This window comes from Euprymna scolopes, chromosome 19 (genome assembly GCF_053919585.1).
Source record: "Euprymna scolopes isolate OS-2025 chromosome 19, ASM5391958v1, whole genome shotgun sequence".
NCBI classification, from domain to species: domain Eukaryota; kingdom Metazoa; phylum Mollusca; class Cephalopoda; order Sepiida; family Sepiolidae; genus Euprymna; species Euprymna scolopes.
The window spans coordinates 74,314,755-74,341,836 of NC_136500.1; the positions used below are offsets into that span (position 1 = coordinate 74,314,755).

Below are 27,082 nucleotides of genomic sequence, written 5' to 3' on the forward strand. Positions count from 1 at the left end.
TTTGCATGGTATTAACCTCTGAACTCACGAACTACTTTCCACCATTTTGCAGCTCCCGTTTACGCTACGCGCATGCACCCCCCCCCACCGCTCGTGCCCCAATGTAAACAGTAAAATCTTCGAAAAATGTTAAATGGTGTTCTAATTGGTAAATGTCGGTGCGTTTGCGTTACTTACGGAAAAACGGTTAACTAAACTGCAGAAGCACCTATTAAACCACATAAGTTCTATAATTGAATCCCCCTTCCGCAAAAAAAGAATGAAAAACAGATGTTTGGTGCTTATGTTTTTGTAAACCGCATTAAAAACTACGTGAGACAAAAAAAAACTGTAAGTCATTAAAAAAAATGTCAGTCCGTAATTTTTTGATTGGTAAATGGTACGCCATGTGAGAAGGCAGTTTGCTAGGTGAAGCAAGCTGTCGTTCATGCTGCAGCGCGCGCGCGTAGCGTAAACGGAAGCTGCAAAATGGTGGAAAGTAGTTCGTGGGTTCAGGGGTTAATACCATGCAAACGGTAAATTTGCCCCAAGTTTGACTATCAGATTCGTTGTCAGCGACCTCAAAAAAAAAAAAAAAAAAGAAAAAAAAAAAAGAAAAAAAAGAAAATTAGAGTGGTCGGTGTTGTTGTAGCGGATCTGGATATTTACCAAAACATTAAAAAATGAAAATATAAAAAAAAAAAAAAAAAAAGTTATATTGTACGTATCCGTTTTGGACTGAAGTTCTCCGAAAAAAAAAAAAAAAAAAAAAAAAAAAATTCGGCACTTCACAGGGAACGTGGACCCTGCGTAAACGGGTTTTAATTTACTGGCGGCTCCCTGAGGGTTTCTTTCACTTTCTTCGTATATATCCCATACTTTTTTTGTTATGAAGCTGGAGCGACGCGTGTATTCGTTTTATTTTTTTGAATTTTTAAAAAAATTCCTTTAATTAAATTTGATTCGTACTTTTATTTCGTGCTTATTTTTTTTTTTTTAATTATATTTTCTACACTAAATATTTTTAATTTTTGTTGCATTTATTTATTTTTTTTTCATACATATTCAAATAATGCTTTTGGCCTTTTTTGTTTTTTGCCTCAAATAATACCTTCAAAAAAGTTTTCGTAATTCAATAAAAACCTTTTGCGCATGCGCTTTTTAGGGAGCAACCATTAAATTAAAACCCGTTTTACGCAGTTTACGTTCCCCATGAAGTACCAAAAATTCACTTGATTTGATCAAGTAGTTTTTTTTTCTTCTTTTTTTTTTTATAGCGGAAAACACGTTTTATGACAGCGCGGCCGCTGGAGGCAGCCATGTTTAGATTTTTAGAACACGCCATGAGGAGATAACTAGGTCTAAAACGTCGACACCCTTTCCCCATCTTAAATACTAGCTTTTCTTCCTAAAAATCGAAACATGGCTACCTTTTAATCGGTACCATAAATTGTTTTTTCTTTTCGTTGTAAAAAAAAAAAACACACACACACACAAACAAAAACTACTTGATCGAATCAAGTGATTTTTTTTTTTCTCGGAGAACTTCATTCCATAACGGATACGCACAATATAAATTTTTTTTCGATATTTTCTCGTTTGCATGGCATATGAACCCCTAGACCTTGGGACTATTTTCTGCCATTTCACCGCCTTCGGTAGTGTTTTCTTACATGATACGTTCGCGTGCGAACGGGCGTAGTGGGGTGTCTAATCACATCGCGTAAGAATCTTGGCATGCCGGAATCTTTAAGAGGTTATTTCAAATAAAGTTAAAAAATGTGGTTTATTTATTTTATTTGTCTTAATGCTTTTTAATTCATCTAAAAAAAATAAATAAATAAATAAATAAAATAAGTTTTCACAAGAAAACAAAAACATAACCATCAAACATATTTTTATGTTTATCGTTCTTTTTCTTGTGTGTGTGTGTGTGTGGGGGGTATTCAGTACGATGGCAAAAGTGCACACGTACCCAAAATAGAAAAATTAAAACTATATTTTGTTAGTGATAATTTTACTTTAATTCAAAAATGTTTCGGGGGAGGAATTAAAACAAACAAACAAAATAAACAATGTTGCTTTAATTAAAAAAGTGTTTCATTTAGATTTTTATTGTTCAAAAAGAAAAGAAAAAAAAACAATTTTACTTTATAAAAACCCAATGTTGCTTTAATTTAAAATTGTTTTATTATAAACTAGCGAGGGGTACCGGGTGTTTTTCGGGGTATGTGAAAAAAAACCCGAAGCGTTGACGACGCGCAGTTGGAAAATAGTAAAGTGTTTAAAAAAAAAAAAAAAACAGGTGCGCGTTTTTGATTGACGTGACGGCGATAGGTATTCAGCAGTTATTTTGTGCGGGACAGTTTTGAATAAATGGGTTTGTTTGTTTTTAAAAACCCGCTCCCTCGTCTCGAAATGAAAGCTACAGTCTGATATGACGAAGTCGACATTGACCAAACTGGCTCTGGGCCTGTTGTATTTATTTGCTTCCCCACTGAGCAAATTAGGCACAAGACCGTTTTTTAATGTGGAGAGAGAGGGAGGGGCGAGGAAAAGGGGATCCAGCTCCCGAGAGGTGGGAAATGGGAGCTGGATAGTAACTGTGGTCGTAGGGTGATCCCTACCTTGACCAAGTTCAGATATGTGGGGCTAGCCCCAAATATGGTCTTTGCTTGCAGCATCTGCCGGAACAGATGGTATTTATTTGCTCCCCCACTGAGCAAATTAGGCACAAGGCCGATTTTTAATGTGAGGAGTGAAGGGAGGGCGAAGGGAAAAAGGGGACCAGCTCCTGAGAGGTGGGAAATGGGAGCTGGTTAAAAGTCAGGCATGTGGGGTTGCCCCCACATCTGGTCTTTGCTAGTCATAGCTTGCAGTATCTGCCGGAACAGATGGTATTTATTTGCTCCCCCACCGAGCAAATTAGGCACAAGGCCAATTTTTATTGTGAGGAGTCAAGGGAGGGGGAAGGGAAAAAGGGGACCAGCTCCCGAGAGGAGGGAAATGGGAGCTGGTTAAAGGTTAAGCATGTGGGGTTGCCCCCACATCTGGTCTTTGCTAGTCATAGCTAGTCCTAGCTAGTCATAGCTTGCAGTATCTGCCGGAACAGATACTACACTTTGAGATATTAAATCTTTTATTCATGTTAAAAAATACAGTCAAAATCAACGATGAACAAAAAACTTAGGCACATGGCCAACTCAAAAGGGGGGATTTTGGGGGTCGTTGGTCATCCTTGTCACTCCAGAACTAAACAAAGTCAAAAGTTTCTCCCAGCTAGTATCTTCTTTCACCATAATACCGCATTCACCCTTTCATATTGGGGGACGTCCTAGTAACTCCCAATTTTTAAAACATTTTTTATTGACGTGTAAAAACAAAAAAGATAACAATAAAATGGTACAATAATTCATTTTTGTCGAGGGCGGGGGAAGAAAAAACAAAAGGTGATTAGTAGGACCCTCCTAACCCCGTTTAGTTGATAGACTGCCCGTTCCACTAGGTTTGTAAAAGGAACCTCGCTTCTGCGGGTCAGTCTCTAGGTGGGGATACCCTCTAGATGGGGGTGAATGGAGAAAAGAAAATTTTTGTGGGTAAGGGATGGAGGTTAGTTTGTATTTCTTTTTCTCCAAGATGGGTAAAATTTAGAGGAAGGGGTGAAAACAAAAATTGCAGGTAAGAGGGGATGGGGATCTTGGAGGCTTCCTAATCGGGAAGGGATGGAACACACACTCAGCTAGCTGAGAGGCTACTTGTTTAATTTTACTTTACAGAACTGCGCGTTCCACACCTAGGCGGGGAACATGTATTCAAATTTGGCTCCTCTTCGTACACACAGACTTGCCACATGTATCCATCTTCTGTCAAATGCCGCGCGATGCAGCCTTCTTCTATCACATCTGATCTTCACCCGTAGTTGGTGTTTAAAGAAAGCGATCAGATCTTGATCAGAAAAAGACAACACCCCCCAGCAACCTTGCAGACGCGACGTCCAAATCACCATTCTTGCCACGGCCAGGATCGTAACGTAGACCATTTGTCTTTCCCGGTCCCACGGCGGCCTCACGTTGTCGACAACATTGGATACAGTAATTGGGCGAGGATGCTCAGGATCGATGCGAGCCGTCACTCCGCTGACATACGACCAGTACTGGCGGAGTTCGCGGCAATCGAAGAAAGCGTGATCCGTAGTTTCTACGGCCGTTGTCCCACAACGGGGACAATCAGGCGACTCCAAAAACCCGGAACTGCATTGTATGTTGTTGAGTGGAAGTGCATTTCGGGCCAATCGCCAGGTCAGAGAGAACTCCGAATTGTTCAGATGACTCGAACCTGGCGTCCAGCTCCACGCGGAGCGGATCTCACTCTGCTGCCACCCCAAACGCGCGCATAGCGGGTTGTCAGCGGCCCCCTTCAATAGATCCCTGTGGAGTTCCCTACGGGTAGCAGTCACAAGGTCACTGGACCTTGGTAGTGGTTTTAGCGCGGCTCGGCACTCTTTCATGTAGGCAGATTCTCCCCGCGGCCTGCGACGGCTCTCGATGGAAGGGTCGAGAACGAGGTCGGGGAAGGCGGCAGTAACCATGGGGTGCCACGGTTGGTCATCTTGCATATAGTGGCTCAGGAAGGCCAGCCTCTCAGCATCTCGATGAAACTTCAAGTCCGGCATTCTCAAGCCTCCCTCACACGGACGTTGAATACAGACCTGTCTGCTCACCCAGTGTCTTCCTCTGTCCCAAAAGAGCGAGGACAAGAGTTCGACAAGAGCTTTTAGGTGTTGTGCCAGCAGGGGAAGTACGGCCAGTCGGTAAAGGATGAGAGGAAAGACGTAAGTGGCGCACGCCTCAGCTCTACCCTTTAAGGAGAGTTTCCTAGGAAGCCACGAATTGACTGCAGCCTCCACCTTTGACCGTACCTCCAACCAATTCTTGTCAAGCTGGAGACCCGGTCCGAACCACACGCCGAGGGTCCGGACCGGGCCATCTGTCCAGCTGAAGGGCGCAGGGAGGTTTGCGTTGCCACTCCATGCGCCCAACCGCAGTCCTACCGACTTGTTGCGGTTTATCTTGGCCCCCGTGATTCTTTCGTACTGTGTGAGTGCCTCCGACACGACTTCAATGTCTCTGAAGCCCGATAGGAAGATTGTGACATCATCGGCGAACGCCGATACCTTGGCAGCTGAGCCGCCAGGCAGAGCCATTCCGTGCAGGGCCGAATTTGCCTCCCCATGTCTCAGCTTGCGGAGAAGAGGCTCCAAAGCCAGGACATAAAGCAGGGGCGACAGCGGACAACCCTGACGAACCGACCGAGAGATAACAAAGGGTTTCGAGCGCTTTCCGTTGACTTGCACGACAGCCATGGGCTGTCGATACATTATGGAGATCCACTTGCAAAAATCCAGTTTAAAACCGGCGGCCTCTAAGACAGATGCTAGGAAACGATGGTCGACCCTATCGAAAGCTTTGGACCGATCTAAGTTGATCAGCGCGGCTTCCGTGTCGTCATCTATTCCCCCCTCTAGGATCGTGCGGATCAGGTGCAAGTTGTTCTGAATCGATCTCCCCTTCACAGCGTACTTCTGTTCCGGTTCAACCAACTCGTCGATAACAACCTGCAGCCGATTCAACAGGACCTTGGCCAAAATCTTCAACTCTGTGTTTAGCAGAGTTATGGGCCTGTAGTCGTCTAACTCTTCCCCTCCATGCTCGTCACCTTTCTTCAGCAATGTGATCACTCCCTTGGTCACCTGCCCTGGGATGGATCCCTGAGCAAACCAATGGTTGAACATATCTGTCAGAAGAGGCAGAAACATGGGCGACAGCCTCAAGTACAGTTCGTATGGCAGACCATCAAGTCCTGGCGATCTGTCACAGCTGACCTGCTTCAGCGCAGTAAAGACCTCCCGCTCCGTCACCCGGCCCTCGCAACCAGCCGTTCTAGCCGCCTCGAGGCGGGGAGAGTCGGCCAAATAGTCGCTAAACTCAAGGACTGGAAGATCGGGCTGCTGCGTAAAACGCTTCTCGAAATGTTCTCGAAACCCCTCGCAGATCTCCCGAGTCGATTCCAGGGTGCGTCCATCCGGATGTTTGACTTTCGCAATATATTTGTCCGAGCCATGCCTAGAAACCTCACGGCGCACGTCTGCATCAGAATTGACTGCTTCGTTGCCTATCTTTCTAAGCCTAGCTCTAACTACTTGGCCTTCGTAACGCTCGCTAGTCTTGCGTAGAAGGTCCTGCTTAGCTAGTTCCTGACTAACCCTATCACCCTCCCCCGTAGCCTGGGCTAGTTTCTGCTCTAGCTGCTTCTTCATCTTGGCCGTATCTAGTGCGAGGCGCTGGGCATACTTGACGGAGAAGCTTCTGATCTTGGCTTTGAGACCTAACCACCACTTACTCCCGGTAACCGCCCCCACTAGTGCATTTTTAATCAATTCTCTTAACTGATCTTGGAAGTCTTGTATCTCCAGAAGGGAGGTGTTTAACTTCCAGTACCCCGCTAACTTAGGCCTATTTCCTAGCTTCAGCCGGGCCATAACTAATTTATGGTCCGTCTGGCCTAGCCAAGTGAACGTGGGACAAGATAAGAAGTCTACTTCGCCTCTCCTAACTAACATCCTGTCCAAATAGGTATTTGGAGAGGAGGAAACGCTATTGGTCCACGTCCACATCTCCCGCCCCGGATGCTCGAACCGAAACCTGTCGACCAGACCGCATCTAGCCATCAGATCAGCCAGGCAGGACTCGCACCTCTCCGATCCTCTAGCATCGCCTCCTACCTTATCTATCTCGGGGTCTAAGATGGCGTTCCAATCTCCTATTAGCACTACCCGCTTCCGACAATCTACAAACGCGTCAAGCTGACTGAAGAATGAGACCCTCTCACGAGCGGTGCTGGGCGCATGAACCGCGATCACCCGAAACACAGAATCTTTTACGGCAACATCGGCCACAACCAGCCTGCCCACCGCATCTCTATGGACAACGTCGACCGTCGCCGACAGGGTACGTTTAACCAGCATGGAAACTCCCTTACCCCGCGGGCTGCCATATGCTGAGAAAACCTCAAAATCTCTGGCCAGCACCTGACAGTCCACAGAGGAAACGAAATGCGTCTCCTGAATCGCAGCCACATCCACTCCCAGGGACAAGAGGTCGTGCCGGAGGCGAGCCGCCCGGCCCGGTGATCTCAAGCCCCTCGCATTCAAACTAGCCAAATTCAAAGCCATGGTACCTACCTTAGGGTGTGTCACACTCAGCTCCGAAGTCAGCTGGGGAGAGGACGCCGACGTTATGTGCCATGCTCAAGGTGGTCAGGTTTTTCATATCCTGACCTTCTCTCGCAATGCCGCCGACGTCCAAAGGATAAATTAATTTTATGGTGCTGTAGAGTGACGGATGGACCAACACGAGGACCCTTCCCTTGCATTGTTTTGACAGTTCATCAAGAGAAGGGTCATTTTTTTTCACCAGTTCAATTCCCGGAAACGCCCCTTCAGCGGCCTGCAGCCTTGTCCACAAGTTGGTCTTGCAGGCCTCTGCAGTTCTGACAAAAGTTATTAGGAGTGGGGGCGTCTGATACACCTAGTTGAGCATGTCATAATTAAAATATATGATTTTTTGACACTTCTGCATGATACAGACAGCGGTATTGTTAGGGGAGCGATAACTCCAATTTTTTCTTTGGCAAATACCATGGCAGATTTTTTTCCAAACACAAAAATATTGAGAAAACGCAAACATTGTATAAAAATGTATCAATATATAATTGTCAAAACATTTATCGTCTGCGAAGAAAATATGGTACTCCTTGTGCATTGAGTTCCATGACGACCAGCAGAAAAAAACAAGCGTCGCTCCCTTCCTGACGCATGCGCACGTAACGATTATTTGTCACATTATTTATTTTGAAAAAAAGTCTTACTCTTTATACCGCTGTCTGTATCATGCAGAAGTGTCAAAAAATCATATATTTTAATTATGACATGCTCAACTAGGTGTATCAGAATTTTTGACACCCCTAACACGAAACTGCAAATAAAATATAAAAAACTCATAATTTCTCTTTTAAAAATGGGTTGTTTATTTTCTTTATGGAATATACTTGCAAAATAAACTATTAAAGTTGTTTAAAAAAATAATAGAAATATTTTTTATTTTTTAAAAAACAGTGTTTACAAAGTACCGGCGCGCCTTCATGCAGCCATTTTTTTTTTTTTTTACGTAATGAAATCAATTGAATTTTACGAGTTAAATTTTTTTTTTTCAATTTTTAAACTTTAAAAATCTATCAAAATTTTTCTATTGGTTAAATTTTTACGATATTTTCAGGGTCAATGTGAAATTTTATGCTCTTTCCAATAAACCGAATGTAATATTCTAGACAAACTTTTTTTTATTTTTTAAATTAAACCCCCCCATTTTGAAATGTCTATTAAAATTTTAATTAATTTATGTACCAAAGTTTTACATATAACAAATTGAAGATAAAAGATCAATAAATAATATATTCAAATTTCAAACAAAAAAAGAAATAGTTTTGTGCAAATTTACCCGTAAAAGTCAAAAGTTTAAAACCTTAAAAAAAAAAAAAAAAAAAAAAAAAAACGTTTTTTTTTCATGAAACCTTATAATCTTCTTATATTGTACAGAAAGTTTCATTTTATTATGAAAATTATTTCTATTTCATTCAATATTTTTTTTTTTTAGATATTAAAAAAAAAAATTCACTTCATAAAGTGGTATTTTATTTTAAATCAAAAACTCGTGTATTTCTTTGAGAAAAGAAGAAAAAAAATCATCAACTGTTTTTTTTTTTAAAAGGCAAAAAATAAGTAAAATGTGACTAGTTTTCAGGTATGGAGGCACAAATTTCTTTACGCGCAAGGCTAGACGGCTAACACGAAGTGTGGTTTTTACTTCCTTCTGTTCAAAACAATAATAATAAAAAAACTACTTCCAGTTTTGATAAAAACGTAAAATGTTTGCGTCATGGCAGGATTTTCAAATAGGCGGTTAAAAAAATTTTTTTTACTTAAAAAATAAATGGATTTTAAAATATAAATATGGATAAATTCTGAACAATGAAGAATGGAACTAAACATTCAATAGTATTTTTTTATAGGCAAGTGATTTTTTGGAATTTATATCGATTTTTTATAATCGACATAAGTTAAATTTCGTTTATTTTCTTCAAATCTTTTTAAAGGAAACTGATTAAAAAAAAAATTGCATAATTTGCTATTAAACCTGTTATTTTTTTAAATTGAATTTAATTGAAAAAAAAAATTAGGGTTTGATTTACATTTTTCAAGTAGTTATACGCTTCAAAAAGATAGTAAGTTGAATTATTAGTTCTTATCACGTCATTTTTTAATGGCCGCTTCTGACACACCTAATGCTCAACCTATCAACGTTAAAATCGATTTGGTATTTTTTTTACGCCCTGCTCCAGCATAGTATAAACATCCCTAACTTCTCCATCCTAAAAACAGCTTTTGGAATAAATACCCTCCCCTAACATCCACATGTTAAGGACAGCTTTCAAAGTTGAAGGTGTTTATTCCTAAAACCGTTCTTAACATGGGGAGGTTAGTGTTGTTTATACTACGCTGGGGCAGGTCGTAACAAAATACCATTAATTTTGTATTACGTACGAATTAAGGAGGGGGTACTTTTTAAATTAGTCAACACACTAGCAATTCATCCAGCATGGGTGTTCTGTAGGTACGGGCAAAATGAATGCCGATGCTCAAAATGTATAAACATTTTGATCCCTCCCTTTACTTAATTCACCAAAAAATCAGGAAATTAACCAATTTTAATTAAATTTTCAGTATTTATCAAATAATGATCACGGAATATAATGAACTGATTATGTTTATTTAAATCTTAGTGAAAATGTATTATTTTGTTCAAAAAAAAAATACCTTTACTAAAGTTATGGTTTTCAGTAGTAAATAAAAAACACAAGAATTTATTTTTGCTTTTTTAATATAAATAAAGCATCGTAATTTGTAACAATAAAAATAAAATAAAATAATTTTTACAGGAACATTACGAAAAAAGCCCCTAAAGTCCGTATTAATGAATTCAATATAACTCGAAGAAAAATGAATATCTCTAACTACCAATATTACTATTGAATTAAGCATTGTTTATTGAATATTTTCATACAAAAAATTATAATAGCAAAAATATTTTTTTTTTTTTAAATTACAGATTTCGCATAATTTTTATATGCAAGATTTTAATAATTTCCTTGCTTGCAAGAATGTGAAACTTTCGACGTAACAATTTTTATATAATGTTGGCCAATAATTTTTAAAAAAAAATTCATTTAAAAACAGGAACATAGAAAAATAATTAAATTAAAAAATGGTAAAAATTTATACAAACATTTACAATAGAAATATACGGATGCTCATCTGGGGAAAGAAAAAAAAAAAAAAAAAACCCAAGACTCCTCCTCCTTTTTAATTACATGACGTCATTCTTAGGCAGCTTTTCGACTGTCTCAGATTTTGGGCTTCCGTATATTCCACATTTCCAAAAGTATGGTTTGTTGTGGTTTTGTGAACGGCAAGAACACTCGGTTTTGGGTCTAATTCAGGTGTTTTTTGGGTTTTTTAAAATTTAATTCAATATCTTAGGATTTTACTTTACTAATTATCTTTGAAATGGACCCAAAAAACTAATATTTATCTCTAAAAGAATTTGTACAATGAATTTATTTAACGTCAAAATTTAGCTTGAATTGGTTAGCTCGCTGTGAAAACATTTTTAATAACTTTTTTTTCACGTGTACAAATATTTTTTTCCTTTGGAAAATTAAGTTTAGTCCTTAATCTTTTAAATGCAATCCAAAAGTATTCGGAAACCAGCAAAAAAAAATTATGATAAATTGGCTTTTAAAACTAGGTCCCCCTATCCTTATTCGTATATTTTTGCCCATAACTAGTGTTCTGTAAAACTTGGAACGAAGGCTGGTTAAGACGAAGCAAAAATAAGTAGTTTTTTAAAACATTATTATAAAAATAATTTATTTAAAAACAATTAACATATTTTAATTGTTTTAAATAAATTATTTTAGCGTAAGGAAATAAGGTCAGACTCAAAATCAGGTGTTAGACCATATATTTTCTGCTGACTTTGAGTCTTAATTTATTCCGTTATGCCAAAGTGCTGCTTTACATTAGCGATTTTTAAACAAATGCCTTTCGAGCAAAAACATTATGTACTTACGAGTCATCGCGAAATTAGTATAAATTCCAAAAATTACGAAAAATGATCTGCTAGATGTATTTTAAACAAAAATCGGTACTCATGCACTTATTGATCCGTGCTGAAATAATAATGTTATTTAAAAAGCCATTCTTAACATGGGGTGGGTGTTTTGTACCTATTCTGTACTTTAACCTTACAATTGAATAAAAAAAACATACCATAAAACTTAAATTAAACTTAAAAATACGATTTAAAAAATAGCAGGGATCAGTAAGCGCATTAGTACCCAAAAATCATTCACAATTACCTGCTGAAATGCGTTGGATTATAAATAACAGATCCTTAAGAGTTATCTCTTTTTTTTTTTTTTTTTTTACATACTGAATAGGTCGCATACCTCTTCCACATTAAACATACAATAAAACACGATAATTTAAATTTTATTTTTACTTATAATTATTTTTTTATCCAATAATCTTTCGTAATTTTTGGAGTTTATACTGGTTTTACCATATGTAAGTACGTAATAATGTTTTCAACTGAAATGCATTGGTTTAATAAAAATCACCAATGTAAGCAAGCACGATTGTTTTACTAAACAAATAATCCAGTTTAATATCTGTTTCTATCCTAGCCTATTCTGGCAGAGAGGTCTGCCTGACTTACTGAGGGCCCGACCTACAGATCACATCAGAATGATTATGTTTGGCCCACAAAGCAGGTGATTCTCCCAAGCATTACCTCATCTTTGGGAGAAGGGATTGGTTTATCACCGTTTGTGTACATTGAGGAACATCCGGAACACTTCTGGGTCTAACCACAACAAATTTTGCATCCATACAGAGTGGGCCCAATTTTTGGGAGCTAGACCCTAATCCCCAACATCACTTACATTGTACTATCTTCATCTTCCAGCAACGGGAATCTTGGAGGCCAGATTTATATGGATTTATTAGGGGCCAGATTTTCCAAGATACCTTAAACAGAGAGTTATGCAGCAATGTTTGTTAACATTACATTTAAATTTCTGCATGTTCACAAAAGAAAAGAAGAAGCAGAGAGGGAATTCTAAGAAAAACCGATCAGAGAAAATTGCTATTAAAGTGGAACTTTTCTGGCATCTGAGAACCTCTAAAGTGAAGGAGTGGGAGTTCTGACTGCTGGGTTGGTCAAAGGTATTTATGTTGAGGGGACACAAACACTGTGTTGGGGGGGCATATTCCATTGTAGTACTCGTAAAACAAGCACAAGGGTTCAACATTGCAGATATGGGATATGGGCTGGGGTTTGGTAGACAGTATGAAACCTATCAGATCGAAGGCTCTTTTTTGGAACCTGTTGAATAGGGAGAGAATAGTGATTGATGCAACAGTACTCCATATACGGCTTTATACGATTTTTTTTTATGAAGAGGGTCACCACTTATTAAGGCATAGAGGCCACTCAGGGATAATGCTTAAGTGTTAAATAGATGGAGAGACAAAATCAGTCATGATGACACTTGGGTCAGGCTAGATTATCTAAATGGATGACTCAATAAAAAATTATTCACATTAGATTTGAAGACGTCCCTATTATAGTCAGCCGGGAATCAGATAAATGGTATTGCATTCCACAGACAGACAGTTCTAGGAAAGAAACTCTCCTCATTGAATTTTTGTTTTGGGCACAGATAGAAAGTGAAGAAAGTTGTTGGTAGTAATTTTAGCTGGGCGAGCATTTATTGTGAATGTTTTACGGGGAGGGACAATAGGTTGGAGCTCAGTTAAACAACTTACCATAAAAGTATCGATAGAGCAGAGATAGACTCGAAATGTCTCTTCTATGAGAAAGAAGTAGGGGAGGCGAAAAGATCTTTGCCCACTAGATTTCGAACAAAGATGATTTTGTACCCTGTCAAGGCAGGAAAAGGGTGTTTGGAGGAGCTCCATCCCAAATGTGACAACGGTACTCCATCTTAAGCCATATTTGATTCTTGTACAGGTACAGGATTGTGTTGAGTGTGAGATACTTTCCACAGTGGAAGAACGATCTCATCATCTTTTCCAGTGATTTTTGCAACAGATCTGATGCAGGTCTTCCATTTCAGGTTAGAGGTAAAGGTCAGTGCTAGAAGTTTGTTGGAATGTGAGTTTTCTCGCCAGGTAGAGAGAGCCCACCTTCTTTGCAGTCGACTTGGTAGTATCTTCTATGTATTATAGTGTTAGGACGATTAATTTGAATTACTAGAATATGCTACTGCCCTTGCACACAGAAATCACTTTTTCCATTGCTTTCAATGAAACAGATGTACTGAGACTAAAGCCGCCTTCAGGACTGCCAGCAACCACTGTAAAGAGTAATAAAGAATGCAAGAGAATTGTATGCTCAGTCCGTCAAGTCCAAAGTAGCTGAGCAGCGGCTTGGTTCCTACTAGTTTTGGCGAATAACAAACAGGGTCCTAAACAGAAGCGTGTGCTCTATCCCAACCGTCATCAATGGACCTGTCATGTCAGCGTCGGACAAAGCCAAACATTTTGCAGCTAATTCTACCCTATGCAATCAGGGACGTCAACTCCCCATATTTCCTCCTGTGTCTGAAAACACACCATGCAACATACAAATATCTTTATGTGATGCTAATCAAAAACTTTGATCCCAGTAAAGAAACTGGCTCTGATGACATTCGAATTATAATGCTGAAAAAGCTTAAACCGGAACTAGCTCCCATACTTACAAAGCTGTTTAAGCATTGTCTTAAGGAGGAGTGCTTCCCAACATCCTAGAAAACTGCATCAGTATGCTATGTATTTAAAAGTTCAGGTGATCGGTCATCTCCCTCTCAGTACAGACCAATCAGTCTCCTGTGCGTCATGATTAAGCTGCTGGAATCTGTGTTAAATTGAGAAGTGGCCAATCACCTCAGTAAAAATAACCTCCTCAGTAACACGCAATATGGTTTCTGTTCTGCTAGATCTACAGATGTGCTAACTATTATATCTCATAAGATTAGCGAATCTCAACAGGGGCTTTGTTTCTCAGGCAATTGATCGACATATCAAAGTTCTTTGATAGAGTATGGCATAAAGGACTACTCCACTTCAGTTATGGTATAGCTGGAAATGTCAGCTCAATTATTAAATCATTTCTTTCTGAAAGGTTTATAATAGTAGTTAATGGGCAAACATCAGAAGCTCACTGTATTAATTTAATGCTGGCATCCCTCAGGGCCCAACTCTCTTCCTGATCATCATCAATGATCTCCCAAATCACATTCTAAGACTGTTCCGTTTACCTGCTTTCCAGCTGACTACAATATGGTCATCTTCAAGTCCAACATAAACAAGTTCTTGATGAGCCATCCCCTGAAATAATCCAATTTACCAAATTTCCACTACTAAGGATTACTAAAATACTGTCCCACTGACTAGCGTACACTCATTAACCCTTATTCTTGAGTGGCCTACAGGCCTTGATAAGTAGTGATTCCTTTGTAAAAAAAGGAATATTTATTGATTTTAAACTACTAGTAAAACTAAAACTTCTAGATCATCCTCATAAGTATATTTTTATGTATGAGAAAATATGTGCATATTTAATATGAGTACCATTCAGGAAAATATTTAGAGATTTATAAAAAATTGGAATCTGGAATTTAGTATCAAATTGGCGATTGTATGAGAATCATCCCATCATTAATGGATTTGTTCCAATTCATGTTGCCTTTACCTCTTTACTACTACTACTACTACTACTAGTAAAAGGACATTTATTTAATTTGCTGGTAGTCGGAGGTATTCGTTGAGATTAGAAGTGACACTCAATATGGTTTCCGTTCTGCTAGATCTACAGCAGATGTGCTTACAGTTATATCTCATAGGATTAGCAAATCTCTCGACGGAGGAAACCTTTCTAGGGCAATTGCTCTTGACATATCTAAGGCCTTTGATAGGGTATGGCATAAAGATTTACTTCATAAGATCTCTAACTATGGTATAGCTGGAAATGTCTTCTCAATTATTAAATCATTTCTTTCTGATAGGTTCATAAGAGTAGTAGTTGAGGGGCAAAAATCTGAAGCCCACAGTATTAATGCCGGTGTCCCTCAGGGGTCCATCCTGGGCCCAACTCTTTTCCTGATCTACATTAATGATCTTCCAAATCACATCCTTACATCATTTGTAGACATTTATGCTGACGACACTACCATTTATGGTAGCACATCTAAGACAGTAAACGACCAAGTTCTCTCCAATTCTCTCTCCTCTGATCTTGAGCATGTAGTACAATGGGGAAAGGAGTGGCTGGTTACTTTTAATGCATCTAAAACCAAGCTTCTCTCTTTACATCATCAACATTCTGCTCCCCATCTGGCATCAATTGAAATGAATGGCTCTCGTCTTCAGGAGGCCTCAAGTTTTGACAAGCTTCTGGGCTTGACCATTACTCCTGATCTTAAATGGAACACGTACATCAAATCTGTTGCCAAGGCCGCTGGAAAAATGGTGGGATCTTTCTATCGATCCGGTAGATATCTCACTGCTGATGCTATTCTCTATCTATATAAGAGCCAGGTACGTCCAAGGATGGAATACTGTTGCCACATCTGGGCAGGAGCTGCTAGAAAGGACTTGTCCTGCCTTGATAGAGTTCAAAATAGACTTCGTAGCCTCGTAGGAGATGTCCTTTTCTCTTCCTTGCAACCTCTATCTCACAGAAGAGATGTTGCGAGTCTGTCTCTGATGTATCGTTATTTTCATGGAAAGTGTTCAACTGAGCTTCAATCTATGGTCCCCCCTTGCAAAACTTTCACAAGAAACACTCATCTTTCTGTAAACACTATCAATAATTCCCCCCACTCTTTATCTGTGCCTAAACCTAAACGTAGATTCTATAAACAAAGCTTTTTTATTAGAACTGCACGCCTGTGGAATTGTATTCCGTTTTCCTGCTTTCCGGCTGACTACAATATGGTTGTCTTCAAGTCTAACGTAAATAAGTTCTTGATGAGCCATTCCATATAAGTTTTCAAATTTACCAAATTTTCATTACTAATGATTATTATATTGTCCAATTTCTACTGTACACTCTTTAACCCTTATCCTTGAGTGGCCTCTTGGCCTTGATAATGTGTTGATGCCTATGAAAAAAAAGAGAAAAAGTCCAATGTGAACAAGTTCTAATTGAACCGTCCCCCAAAGTAATCCAAGTTACAAAATTCCCACTGTTTGCTATGCTAAAATCACAATGACTAATGTATACCTATTAACCCGTATCCTCGAGTGGCCCCTGGGCCTTGATAAGTGGTGACACCCATGTAAAAAGTGCATTCCATGGAAGCAGAGGGACTTTTTTTTTTTACCGATATATTTACATTGTTGCATTGCATTTCTTTTTGTACATTTTTTATTTAAAAAAAAATTTTTTTTTTCGTACTTATCCACTTAGTGTGCTGAAATAATAACATTATTTAGAAAACCATTTTTAAAACGAGGAGGGAAGTTGGTTGGTTGGTTGTTTTTGTTTTATGGCATATCAACCTTTTTCAGGTTATTTAATGCCGAATCCAGTTTTTTTTGTTTTTTTTTTACACAGTGGTCACCACTTATCAAGGCCTGGAAGCCACTCAAGGATAAGGGTTATTGCAAGTACATTACGTTAGTGTGGAGATTTAATGAAGTGTTTACTTAAGGGGGCGGTTCATTAGGAATTTGTTAACGTTGGACTTGAAGACATCCAAGTTGTAGTCAGGTGGGAAGCAGGCAGACGGAACAGAGTTCCACAGGCGTGCAGTTCTAAGAAAGAAGCTTTGTTCATGGAATCCACGTTTTGATTTAGGCATAGATAAAGAGTGGGGGAAATTTTTCACAGTGGATTTGGCTAGACGGGTGTTTTTTGTAAAAGATTGGCGAGGGGGGACCAGAGATTGAAGTTCAGACGAGCACCTGCCATGGAAATAACGATAAAACAAGGATAGGCTCGCAACATCTCTTCTGTGGGAGAGAGGTTGCAGGGTAGAGAAAAGGGCATCCCCCACTAAGCCACGAAGTCTATTTTGTACTCTGTCAAGGCAGGATAGGCGGTTTTTAGCAGCTCCTGCCCAGATATGGCAGCAGTATTCCATCCTTGGACATACTTGGCTTTTATATAGATAGAGAATTGCATCAGTAGTGAGATATCTTCTGGAGCGGTAGAAGGATCCCACCATCTTTCCAGCGACCTTGGCAACAGACTTGATGTACGTGTTCCATTTCAGATCAGGAGTAAAGCTCAAACCCAGAAGTTTGTCAAAACACGGGGCCTCTCCCAGACGAGAGCCATCCATCCCAATTGATGCCAGATGGGGATCAGAGCGTTGATGATGTAAGGATAGGAGTTTGGTTTTAGATGCATTAAAGGTAACCAGCCACGTCTTCCCCCACTGAACCACGCGCTAGAGATCAGAGGAGAGAGAATCAGAGAGAACTTTGTCATTTACAGCCTTTGATGTGTTGCCGTAGATGGTCGTGTCATCAGCATAGATGTCAACGAATGATTTAAGTATGTGTTTAGGGAGGTCATTGATGTAGATCAGGAAGAGAGTTGGGCCCAGGATTGACCCCTGAGGGACTCCAGCATTAATACTGCAGGCCTCTGATTCTTGTCCATCGACCACTACTCTTATGAGCCTATCGGAGAGAAATGATTTAATGATTGAGAAAACATTTCCAGTTATACCGTAGCTGGAAATCTTGTGAAGTAGACCCTTATGCCATACCTTGTCGAAGGCTTTTGATATGTCAAGAGCAATTGCCTTAGAAAGGAAGCCTTTGTCAAGAGATTAACTAATCCTGTGAGATATAACCGTCAGCACATCTGCGGTAGATCTTTCAGAGCGGAAACCATATTGTGTGTCACTAAGAAGTTTGTTTCTGCTGAGGTGGTTGACTATTTCTCTATTTAATATGGATTCCAGCAACTTACTCATAACACACAGGAGACTTATTGGTCTGTACTGAGAGGGAGATTACTTATCACCTGAATTCTTAAATACAGGGTAAACTGATGAGGTTTTCCAGGGAGTCGGAAAGCACTTCTCCTTAAGGCAGCGCTTAAACAGTTTTGTAAGTATGGGAGCAAGTTCTGGTGTAAGCTTTTTTAACACTATAATTGGGATGCCGTCAGGGTCAGTTGCTTTACTGGAATCAAGGTTCTTGATTAGCTTGGCGACCTCATGCACGGATATTTGTATGTTACCTAGTGTGTTCTGTGTTATAGAAGGAAATATGGGGAGTTGATGGCCTTCGTCGCATAGAGTAGAATTAGCTGCAAAGTTCTTTGCAAATAGTTTGGCCTTGTCTGATGCTGACGAGATGACCTCTGGTCCATTGATAATGGTTGGGATAGAACGCACACTTCTGTTCAGGATCCTATTTGTTATTTGCCAAAATTGGTGGGAACCAAGCCGCTGATCAGCTACCTTGGATTTAACAGATTGGGCATATAGCTCTCTTGCATTTTTTATTACTCTTTTACAGTGGTTGCTGGCAGTCCTGAAAGCAGCTTTAGTCTCAGTGCATCTATTACGTTGGTAGCTATGGAAAAAGTGATTTCTGTGCGCGATAGCAGCAGCACATTCTGGGGAGAACCATGGCTGGCTGTTAGGTTTTTGTTGGAATTTTTTTAGGTGGTATGAATTGGTCTATGCCTACAATTAACCATTCGGTCAGATCTGATACTATAGAGGACACTTCCTTTTTAAACATGGAGTGCAGAGGTAAATCAGATATGAATGTACGGAAGCTATCCCAGTCAGCCATAGAGTATCGGTATACAGTACGGTGGAGGGGTACGTCTGGGGACTTATTACATTTTGTTATTTTGAGGAACGATTTTTAATGGAGTATATTTGTTTTTTAAGTCGGATTCTATTTAACCCATAGTTGGGACCCTAACAGGTACTACCACTCCGAGTCAGAGTGGAGCTGGGAGCAATGGCAATTAAAGGGTGGCTCCACACTCCCCAAGGCCCGCAAGGTGGCGCCTCACCATCGGATATAGTTTTAGGTCATATCCAGGACCACGAGGAGGGAAGGGTTTTTTATAATTATTCTGTACTTTCACCTAAAGAAAAAAAAAAAAAAAAAAAAAATATATATATATATATATATATATATATATATTATAAAACTTGAATTTAACTTGAAAATACTACTAAAAAATAATACGGTAGCATAAGTACCGAGTTTTCTAATTATTTTTTCAGTAATGCAGTTTGTTTTTGTAAAATTAAAAAAAAAACAACAAAAAAAACATGGTAAAAGTGCAGAATAGTTAACAATCGAGAAATCGCCAACAAAAATTTAAAAAAGAAATTATTTGAAAGTATCGAAGTAGTGTTTGATCCATATACTTAAAATCTGGAAACTGATTATAAGATTTATTATTTCTGAATTAATTTTAATTGACACATCAACACAAAAAAGGTAAATCCGCAGTTTAATGGCCTTAAAATAATGCAATAAAAATTAGATACAGGCGATAAATATTGCTTTATTTTATTCTTTTTGTTTAATATTAGTAAATGTGGAACTATCTCGAATTAAAATCTATTTAGTATTACACATATAAGATTAAAAACACAACGGAAATGTGTACATATGATGAAATAATCTCTAAAAACAAATAGAATCTTCATACAAATGAAGTCATTTCAGCATGTACACATTTCAAGCATGTTAAGATAACATGCGTAATACTAAGTAGATTTTAACTCGAAAGGGTTCCTCATTTACTAATGTTTAACAAAAACGAAAAAAAAAAAATGATTCTTAGTTTTTTCATTTCATTGTTTTGTTTTGGAGAGAAAGAACGATGGAATTCAATTTTTACGGTATCAAAAGATACCGTAAAAATTGAATTCCATCGTTCAATGTTATGTGAAACTACAGTCTAGTTGAAAAAACAAAAAACAAAACATTTCTTATTTACATATTCATAACAAGTACAGAGTATTTACAATGCCTCCCCACGGGACAAAGATACCAGAGTCGTTTTTTTAACGTGGAGAAAAGGAACAAAAATAAAAATTGTCTCAGTCGTGAATGACTTCTCCTCCAATAAGAGAACAAGAAATTGAAGTGCACTGCACTGCAACAGATACACTTTGATCTTGGCCAAAAGGCATATCAAGTACAGAGTAGTTAAAAATTAAAACACGCTCATTATTAATTGTGGTTATCAGCAGTTGAGTTTTTTTTTGTTTTTTTTTGTTAGGCTGTATAGTCGACTCGCTAATTTCGTTTCACTAAAATTTGCGTTCCGTTCCATTTTTTTATATCCTCCGGGCCCGCCATCTTGCGTACGACTTTAGTCAAGATTGCCAATATTTATCGAACTGTATACAAAGTTTTTATTGTAATATGTTAAGGCCACTAAATTGCGTTTTTACCAAAAAATAAAACAAACAATGGTACTAGTGCACTTATTGATCCGTGCTGAAATAATAACGTTATTATTTAAAAAGCCATTCTTAACATGGGGAGGGGAGGGTGTTTTGTACCTTACAATTGAATAAAAAAAAAAAAAAACTTTCATTAAACTTGGAAATACAATTTAAAAAAAATAGCGCGGATCAGTAAGTGCATTTAGCACCCAAACAATAAATAGTCGTCAGTTTATTGGATCTTTTAACGACTTAGCGCTAACTTTAAGTCCGAGTGGCAATACTCCTGAATTTAGGGTTAGTTGTTTTATTATCTTTTCTCCGCATTGAACTAAGCTATCATCAAGTTAATAATAGCTCGAAAATAATAACTATAAAAATAAAGTATAAAGTTTTTAAAAAGTGAAAGAAGAAATACAATTAAATATACAATTATATATATATAAATTAGATAAATGGGCTTGAACAAGGGTTTACATTTATGTAACCACCTTTCCGTTGTTGTTGTAACAACGTGTTACCGGGATTTATTGGCAGCCAGGGGGGGGGGGCTGATCTACGCAAGGACTATAATTTATATATAGGTGCTAATGCAGAATGACCCGTGCTATTTTTTAAATCGTATTTCCACGTCTAATTAAAGTTTTGTTTGTTTTTTATTCAATTGTAAGGTTAAAGTACAGAATAGGTACAAAACGCCCTCCTCTCCCCATGTTAAGAATGGCTTTTTAAATAATAACATTATTTCAGCACGGGTCACCCTCGGCAGGAGTATATATATATATATATATATATATATGTGTGTGTGTGTGTGTGTGTGTGTGTAAGGGGGGGGGTCCCTAAATAACCTGTGCGTTTTCACCGTCCTAAATTCACTTTTCAAAATATTCTCTACGATTTGGAGGGTTTTTATTATTATTATTATTATCGCATTTCAATTTCAGATGTTGTAACAAGGTAAAAATACCCAAAGACTCAATTTGATATAGATTCTTTTAAGTTAATTTGGTATTCTTTCAAACTTTAAAAGAAAAAAAAAAGTCAACCTAACTCCCGTAACAGGGAAGGGCGATAGATCTAAATTTAATACTTGTTCTCTTTATTATAAAAAAGAAAGAAAGAAATCCGACTATAACTATTTTCATTTTCTTACAACATCTATAATTGCAGTATACTTTAAAAACTACGAATTGAATGTTTTTTAAGAGAATTTGGGACGCTGAAAACGTACACAACCGAATAACGAAATTCAGTCTGTTGTCGAGTTTAAATAGCAAACTGAAATAAATATAGTTGCATACAACATGGATTACTTATTTCACAGTTTACGAATGGCTTTATAAAATTATTTGAATACACTTTTTGCTGGATTAAAATATTTTATAACCCTTGCTTTTCCTGATTTAGTGATGAATATTAAGCGAATAAATGAATATATATATGTATGTGACTAAATAAAAAAAACCGGGTCCACGCGGAGACTCACGATTTACGGTTTCGAGGAGAATACAGTTGAAACGCTACGTCTTATGAACTTACTAAATTAATCAATAAATAATTCAGAACATGGCTAGCCATACTTACCCTTTGGAAAGCGTCATTTTTAAAACTTTTTCTTGCCAATCTGTATGCCGTGTAAAAGTAACATTTGACGAACAGACAGACAAAAACTTCATTTGGAGGCAAGAGTTATCTCCCGTTGGTTGTCATTTCCCTTTAGGTGGCGCAACCGTCGATTTTACTTCACGAAAAACAAAACAAATAAAAAAAATAATTCTTTTCATGTTTTTTCTTTTGTAATCTGTGTAAATTCTTTTAATGTTTCACCCCATTGAAAAAAAAAATCGAACTTCTTTTTAGTTAAGTTACTATAGAATTTATCACAATAAGTTTTAATTAAGGTATAAACAAATTGCGTATATAACCTTTTGGCGGACGATTAGGAAATTGCCCACCTCTAAATTCTACAATTTACTCCTTTTTTTCTTCGTTTTTTTTTAAAAGTTAATCTCATCGATTATATACTTAACTTTCAGATTAAAAAAATATATATATTTATGACTTTCATCATCGAAGATCAATTTTCAATTATAACGTTCTACTAAATTGAACACACACTTTGTGGCCATCTCTCTCATGTGAACGGTGAATATTCCCGTCTAAAAAAGAGGTTAGGGTAAATTTTTACTTTCTTTCCAACTCGATGACGATTTTTACAGGTTTTCGACTATGCTGAAAACGAATATAACAGTAATGCCCAATTTTATCGTCGGAAAAAAATTTTCCCAAAATATTTAATTCAAACAAAACATTGAATACAGAGTTTAATTGTATATATATATAAAAAAAAAAAACAAAAACAACACGGTTTTAGGGTTATGAGTAAAACATTTGACAGTTCAACGGGTCTAACTTTTAGCATTTATTTAAAAAAGAACCAAAAAAAAAAAAACCCCCCAAATAATTTAAAGAATTCAACAAAAGAAAAAAAACATGTTTATGTGGGATATTTCTCCTGTGTATGAGATAAAAAATATATTGAAATATTGGATAGCGATTTCTGCCGTTATATGATACGCTTTGAGAGAGGGGGTGGAGGGAGAGGGGTAAGAAAGGTGGCCCTCTTGCAGTTTAAGGAAACTAAAATATGAAGAATAAAATGAGACATAAGTTGTGCTACACTGGTAGTAACTGCGATCCCTCATCTCACAGATGGGTAGATATATCCCACAAGAGGAAGTAGATTTCATAAGATGTGAGGCTCTGAGTACCACAGAAGAAGACCACTATAAGGTCAAGGATGAGGAAACAAGATGAAGACAGGAGATGGTATGGGAAAGGGAAGAGGGGTGGACACTAATATGGGCAACAGAATATGCAAAACTAAAGCATAAAAGACAAAAAGACAGAACAGCAACCTGGAGGGGGATCTTTTTTCATTTGTATCCTGGAAAAGCCAACATCATTCCAGGTAGGATAACAACACAGCGATATAACAGCCTGAAATTGTTCACCACAAGAGTACTAGACTACATGCCTTCAAAAATAACAGCTATTTTGGTGAGCAACAGATGTCCTCTGGAAAACCCAATAAAAATTCCCACAATAGACCTACTCCAACAACAACGACCAACTTCACCATTAGAACCCATCCAACTGTCCCAGCACATGCCCAGCTCTCCTGGAACTTCTGTGCCTCTGGAGTCTGTGGCTGACATTACACCTGTCCTCACAAACTCGTTGCTAGGAACCCCACAACCAGCAACCCAGGAATCTACATATCCCGAAAAGACACCATCACCTGAATCACCACTACAATCACCTAGACCACCATCACCATCAGTTGTACTCTCAGAAGCAGATGATGAACAGTTAGCTTTGGAGGAGGAGCTTAGCAACATAAATGAGGAGGTGATGTATATGAGAATGAAGGACAGACCACGTTTGTCCAAGATCAATAGAATATGGAATAGCTAAGATTGTTAACATCGTTCTTAAGAGCCTAATACCAACAACAGTAACGCTCACAGAACTCAACCAGATCACATATGCAGGTGGGCTCTACATTGACAGAAAAATTAACTCCGAACGTTCAACCACAAGCAACGAATAGGGCCCAGATTCTCCCAACAAACACCTCACTGGAAGACCAAGTTGCAAAAACAACTGAACCTCTGCAGGAAGGAACTAAGCCAAATAAAACAGTTCCTTGCAGATCCCTCGGTACAGGGTCGACTTAAGACCACCATCAGAAAACTTTGTACCAAATATCACCATGAGAACATTGAAGGGTTGCATAATACAGCTAGGGAGTTGGAGGGAAAAATACCAGCACTTGTTCAGAGGATTAAAAACCAGGAGAATAAGATCAACTCCCAGATTCAAAACAGGCAGTTTAAAACAAACCAAAGGACTTTTTACAGACAGCTTATAAGGGACACCATTACTGTAGATAGTCCACCTGCAGAGGAAAACCTGGAAAACTACTGGAGGCCTCTATTTGAAACAGAAGGCAAATACAATCAAGAGGCTCAGTGGATTGAAGATATTATTAGGCTCAACGCAACCAAGCCTCAGATGCCATAACCAGTTATAACTCCTGGTACAGTATAAGAAAACTGGCACAATTCTCCAACCACAAAGCACCTGGCATCGACAATGTCCAAAATTTCTGACTGAAACAATTGACTGTACTCCATCGCCACTACAGTGATTGCTTCAGCAGGATGCTAAGAGGTGGAGAAGCAACACCACCCTGGCTGACAGAGGGGGACACCACCCTCATACCTAAGACCAAAGAGACACATCGCCCAAATAAATACAGGCCAATATGCTGTCTAACAACTACCTACAAGTTTTTCACTGGTCTGGTAGTCGATGATATATATGATCACCTATCTTCTGGAACCTACCTTGAAAAGAGTAGACAGGGGGCAGAAGAAAATGCCTTGGTACCAAAGACCAGCTATTGATCAACAAGACCATCTTAGAAGATTGTAAGAAGAGGCAAAGAAACCTGAGCATGGCATGGATCAATTACCAGAAGGCATTTGATAGCGTGCCACACTCATGGTTACTTCGGTGCCTTGAGTGATACAAGATCCACCTCGTAATTTTTTTTTTTTTTTAATTAGACAAACACTGGCAGCTCACTTTCAGATGCGGAAAACCACAATATCCTTAAGTCCCAATGGAGGAAAGACCATCATCCCTGAAGTAAAATCAAGAGGGGAATATTCCAAGGTGACAGCTTATCTCCCTTACTCTTCTGTATGGCAATAGACTCACTCAGCAAGCTCCTAAATAACAATCCAAGTGCCTATATTTGAGTCAGGGATGCCATCGAGATCCAAGCAAGAGAGTAAACCATCTGCTCATCATGGATGATCTTAAACTGTATGCCAGCTCTGACACGGATCTGCACCAGCTTCTGCAGGTAGTACACACCTTCTCCATCGGGATGAAGTTTGGTCTGGATAAATGTGCCAAGTGTGCACTCAGAGCTGGGAAGAAGCCCCACACAGAAAATATGCAGCTTAATGAAAACATTGACTTCAGGGATCTAGAAGAGCACGAGCCTTATAAGTACCTTGGCATTGAAGAAAATGACAACATAAAACGTGCTAAGATGAGGGGGAAGATTGACAAAGAGTATGTATGCTGTGAGAGGAAGATCTGCAAAACACAGCTTACAAAGAAAAATAAAATTACTGCCGTCAACCAGCTTACCATGCCAGTAATAACATATAGTTTTGGTATCATTAACTGGCCACAAAAATACATCAACTGGCTTGATGTCAAGACATGGAAGCTACTAACACTTCATAAAATAATATATAGAAATCTGTTTCTACCAAAACTGTATTTTCCCAGAGGAGAAGGAGGACTAGGGATCTCAGAGATCAACCACCAACATAGGGCAACAATAGTGAGCACAGGCCAGTATCTGAGAAGCTCCCACAACCACACCCTCTCAATGGTATATGAACATCTAGAGACAAGAGCCAGCAAACAACATCAGTCACCCAGCTGGCCAAGCATTTTGGTCAGGGCTGTCTCACAGATGAGGCTGAAACACTAAACAAGCCTGCCACAGAAATAGCAAGAAAGAGTCAGCAGAAATATACCGAGACCTTCCAAAAAGGAACCTTAAAGAGTGGGACCAACATCAGCATGCAAAGTATTTTCTGGGGGAACTCTCCCAGGAATCCATAGACAAAGAAGGTTCCTTGGACTGGCTCAAAAGGGGAGCCCTCCACCACGATCAGGAAAAGGTTATAATGGCTGCTCAAGACCAGGGATTCATGACCAATGCATTCAAGAAGATGGCAGGTCTCACTAATGTCAACAAATGCAGATTCTGCCACACGGAATTGGAAAGTGTGAGTCATCTGGTATCAATTTGCAAGGTTCTTTTAGGGGATGGCTACTGCACAGTGAGACATGAAGGATTATGTAAGTACCTCCACTGGACCATCTGTAAAAAGTTAAACATCCAATGTAGCAGAAAATCCTAGAAACATCAACCTGAAAGAACAGTTGGAAATGACATACATTACGACCATGTAATCCCTACAGCCACCTACCTTGAAAATGCTGCTATGAAACCTGACATAGTTATATGGAATAAGTCAGAAAGAGTTCCAACCTTGGTTGAAGTGAGTGCCCCTAATGATGGAGGTCTGAACAGAGCTGAAAGGGAGAAACAGATCAAATATCAAGGTGTTATGTAGGATATGAAAAGAAACTGGAATCTTAGAGAGATATCAATCATACCAGTTATTATAGGTGCCAAAGTACTTATGAAGAAGAACCTGAAGTCCTACCTAACTAATATTCCTGGTGAACAAAGTACAAAAGAGATCCAGACAACTGCACTTAAGAGAACAATGAGGATACTAAAAAGAGCTCTCAGTTGGTTTCAATAAAAAGCGGGGCAATGTTGGCAGTGGTTTGGCTGCCCCATACCCAA

The 27,082-nt window shown here is 38.6% G+C and overlaps 1 protein-coding gene across 2 annotated transcripts in view; it reads right to left on the reverse strand.

The window, feature by feature from the left end:
• LOC145239751 (uncharacterized) overlaps positions 1-22,754 on the reverse strand; it is a 92,566-nt gene extending 69,812 nt beyond the window's left edge. For both annotated transcript variants that reach the window (XM_080103157.1, XM_080103158.1), the window contains exon 1: positions 22,195-22,754. In XM_080103157.1, coding sequence (XP_079959283.1) covers positions 22,195-22,286 — 92 coding nt within the window. In that variant the 5' untranslated portion in view covers positions 22,287-22,754. The remainder of the gene's footprint in view (positions 1-22,194) is intronic.
• Between the last annotated feature and the right edge of the window lie 4,328 nt (positions 22,755-27,082).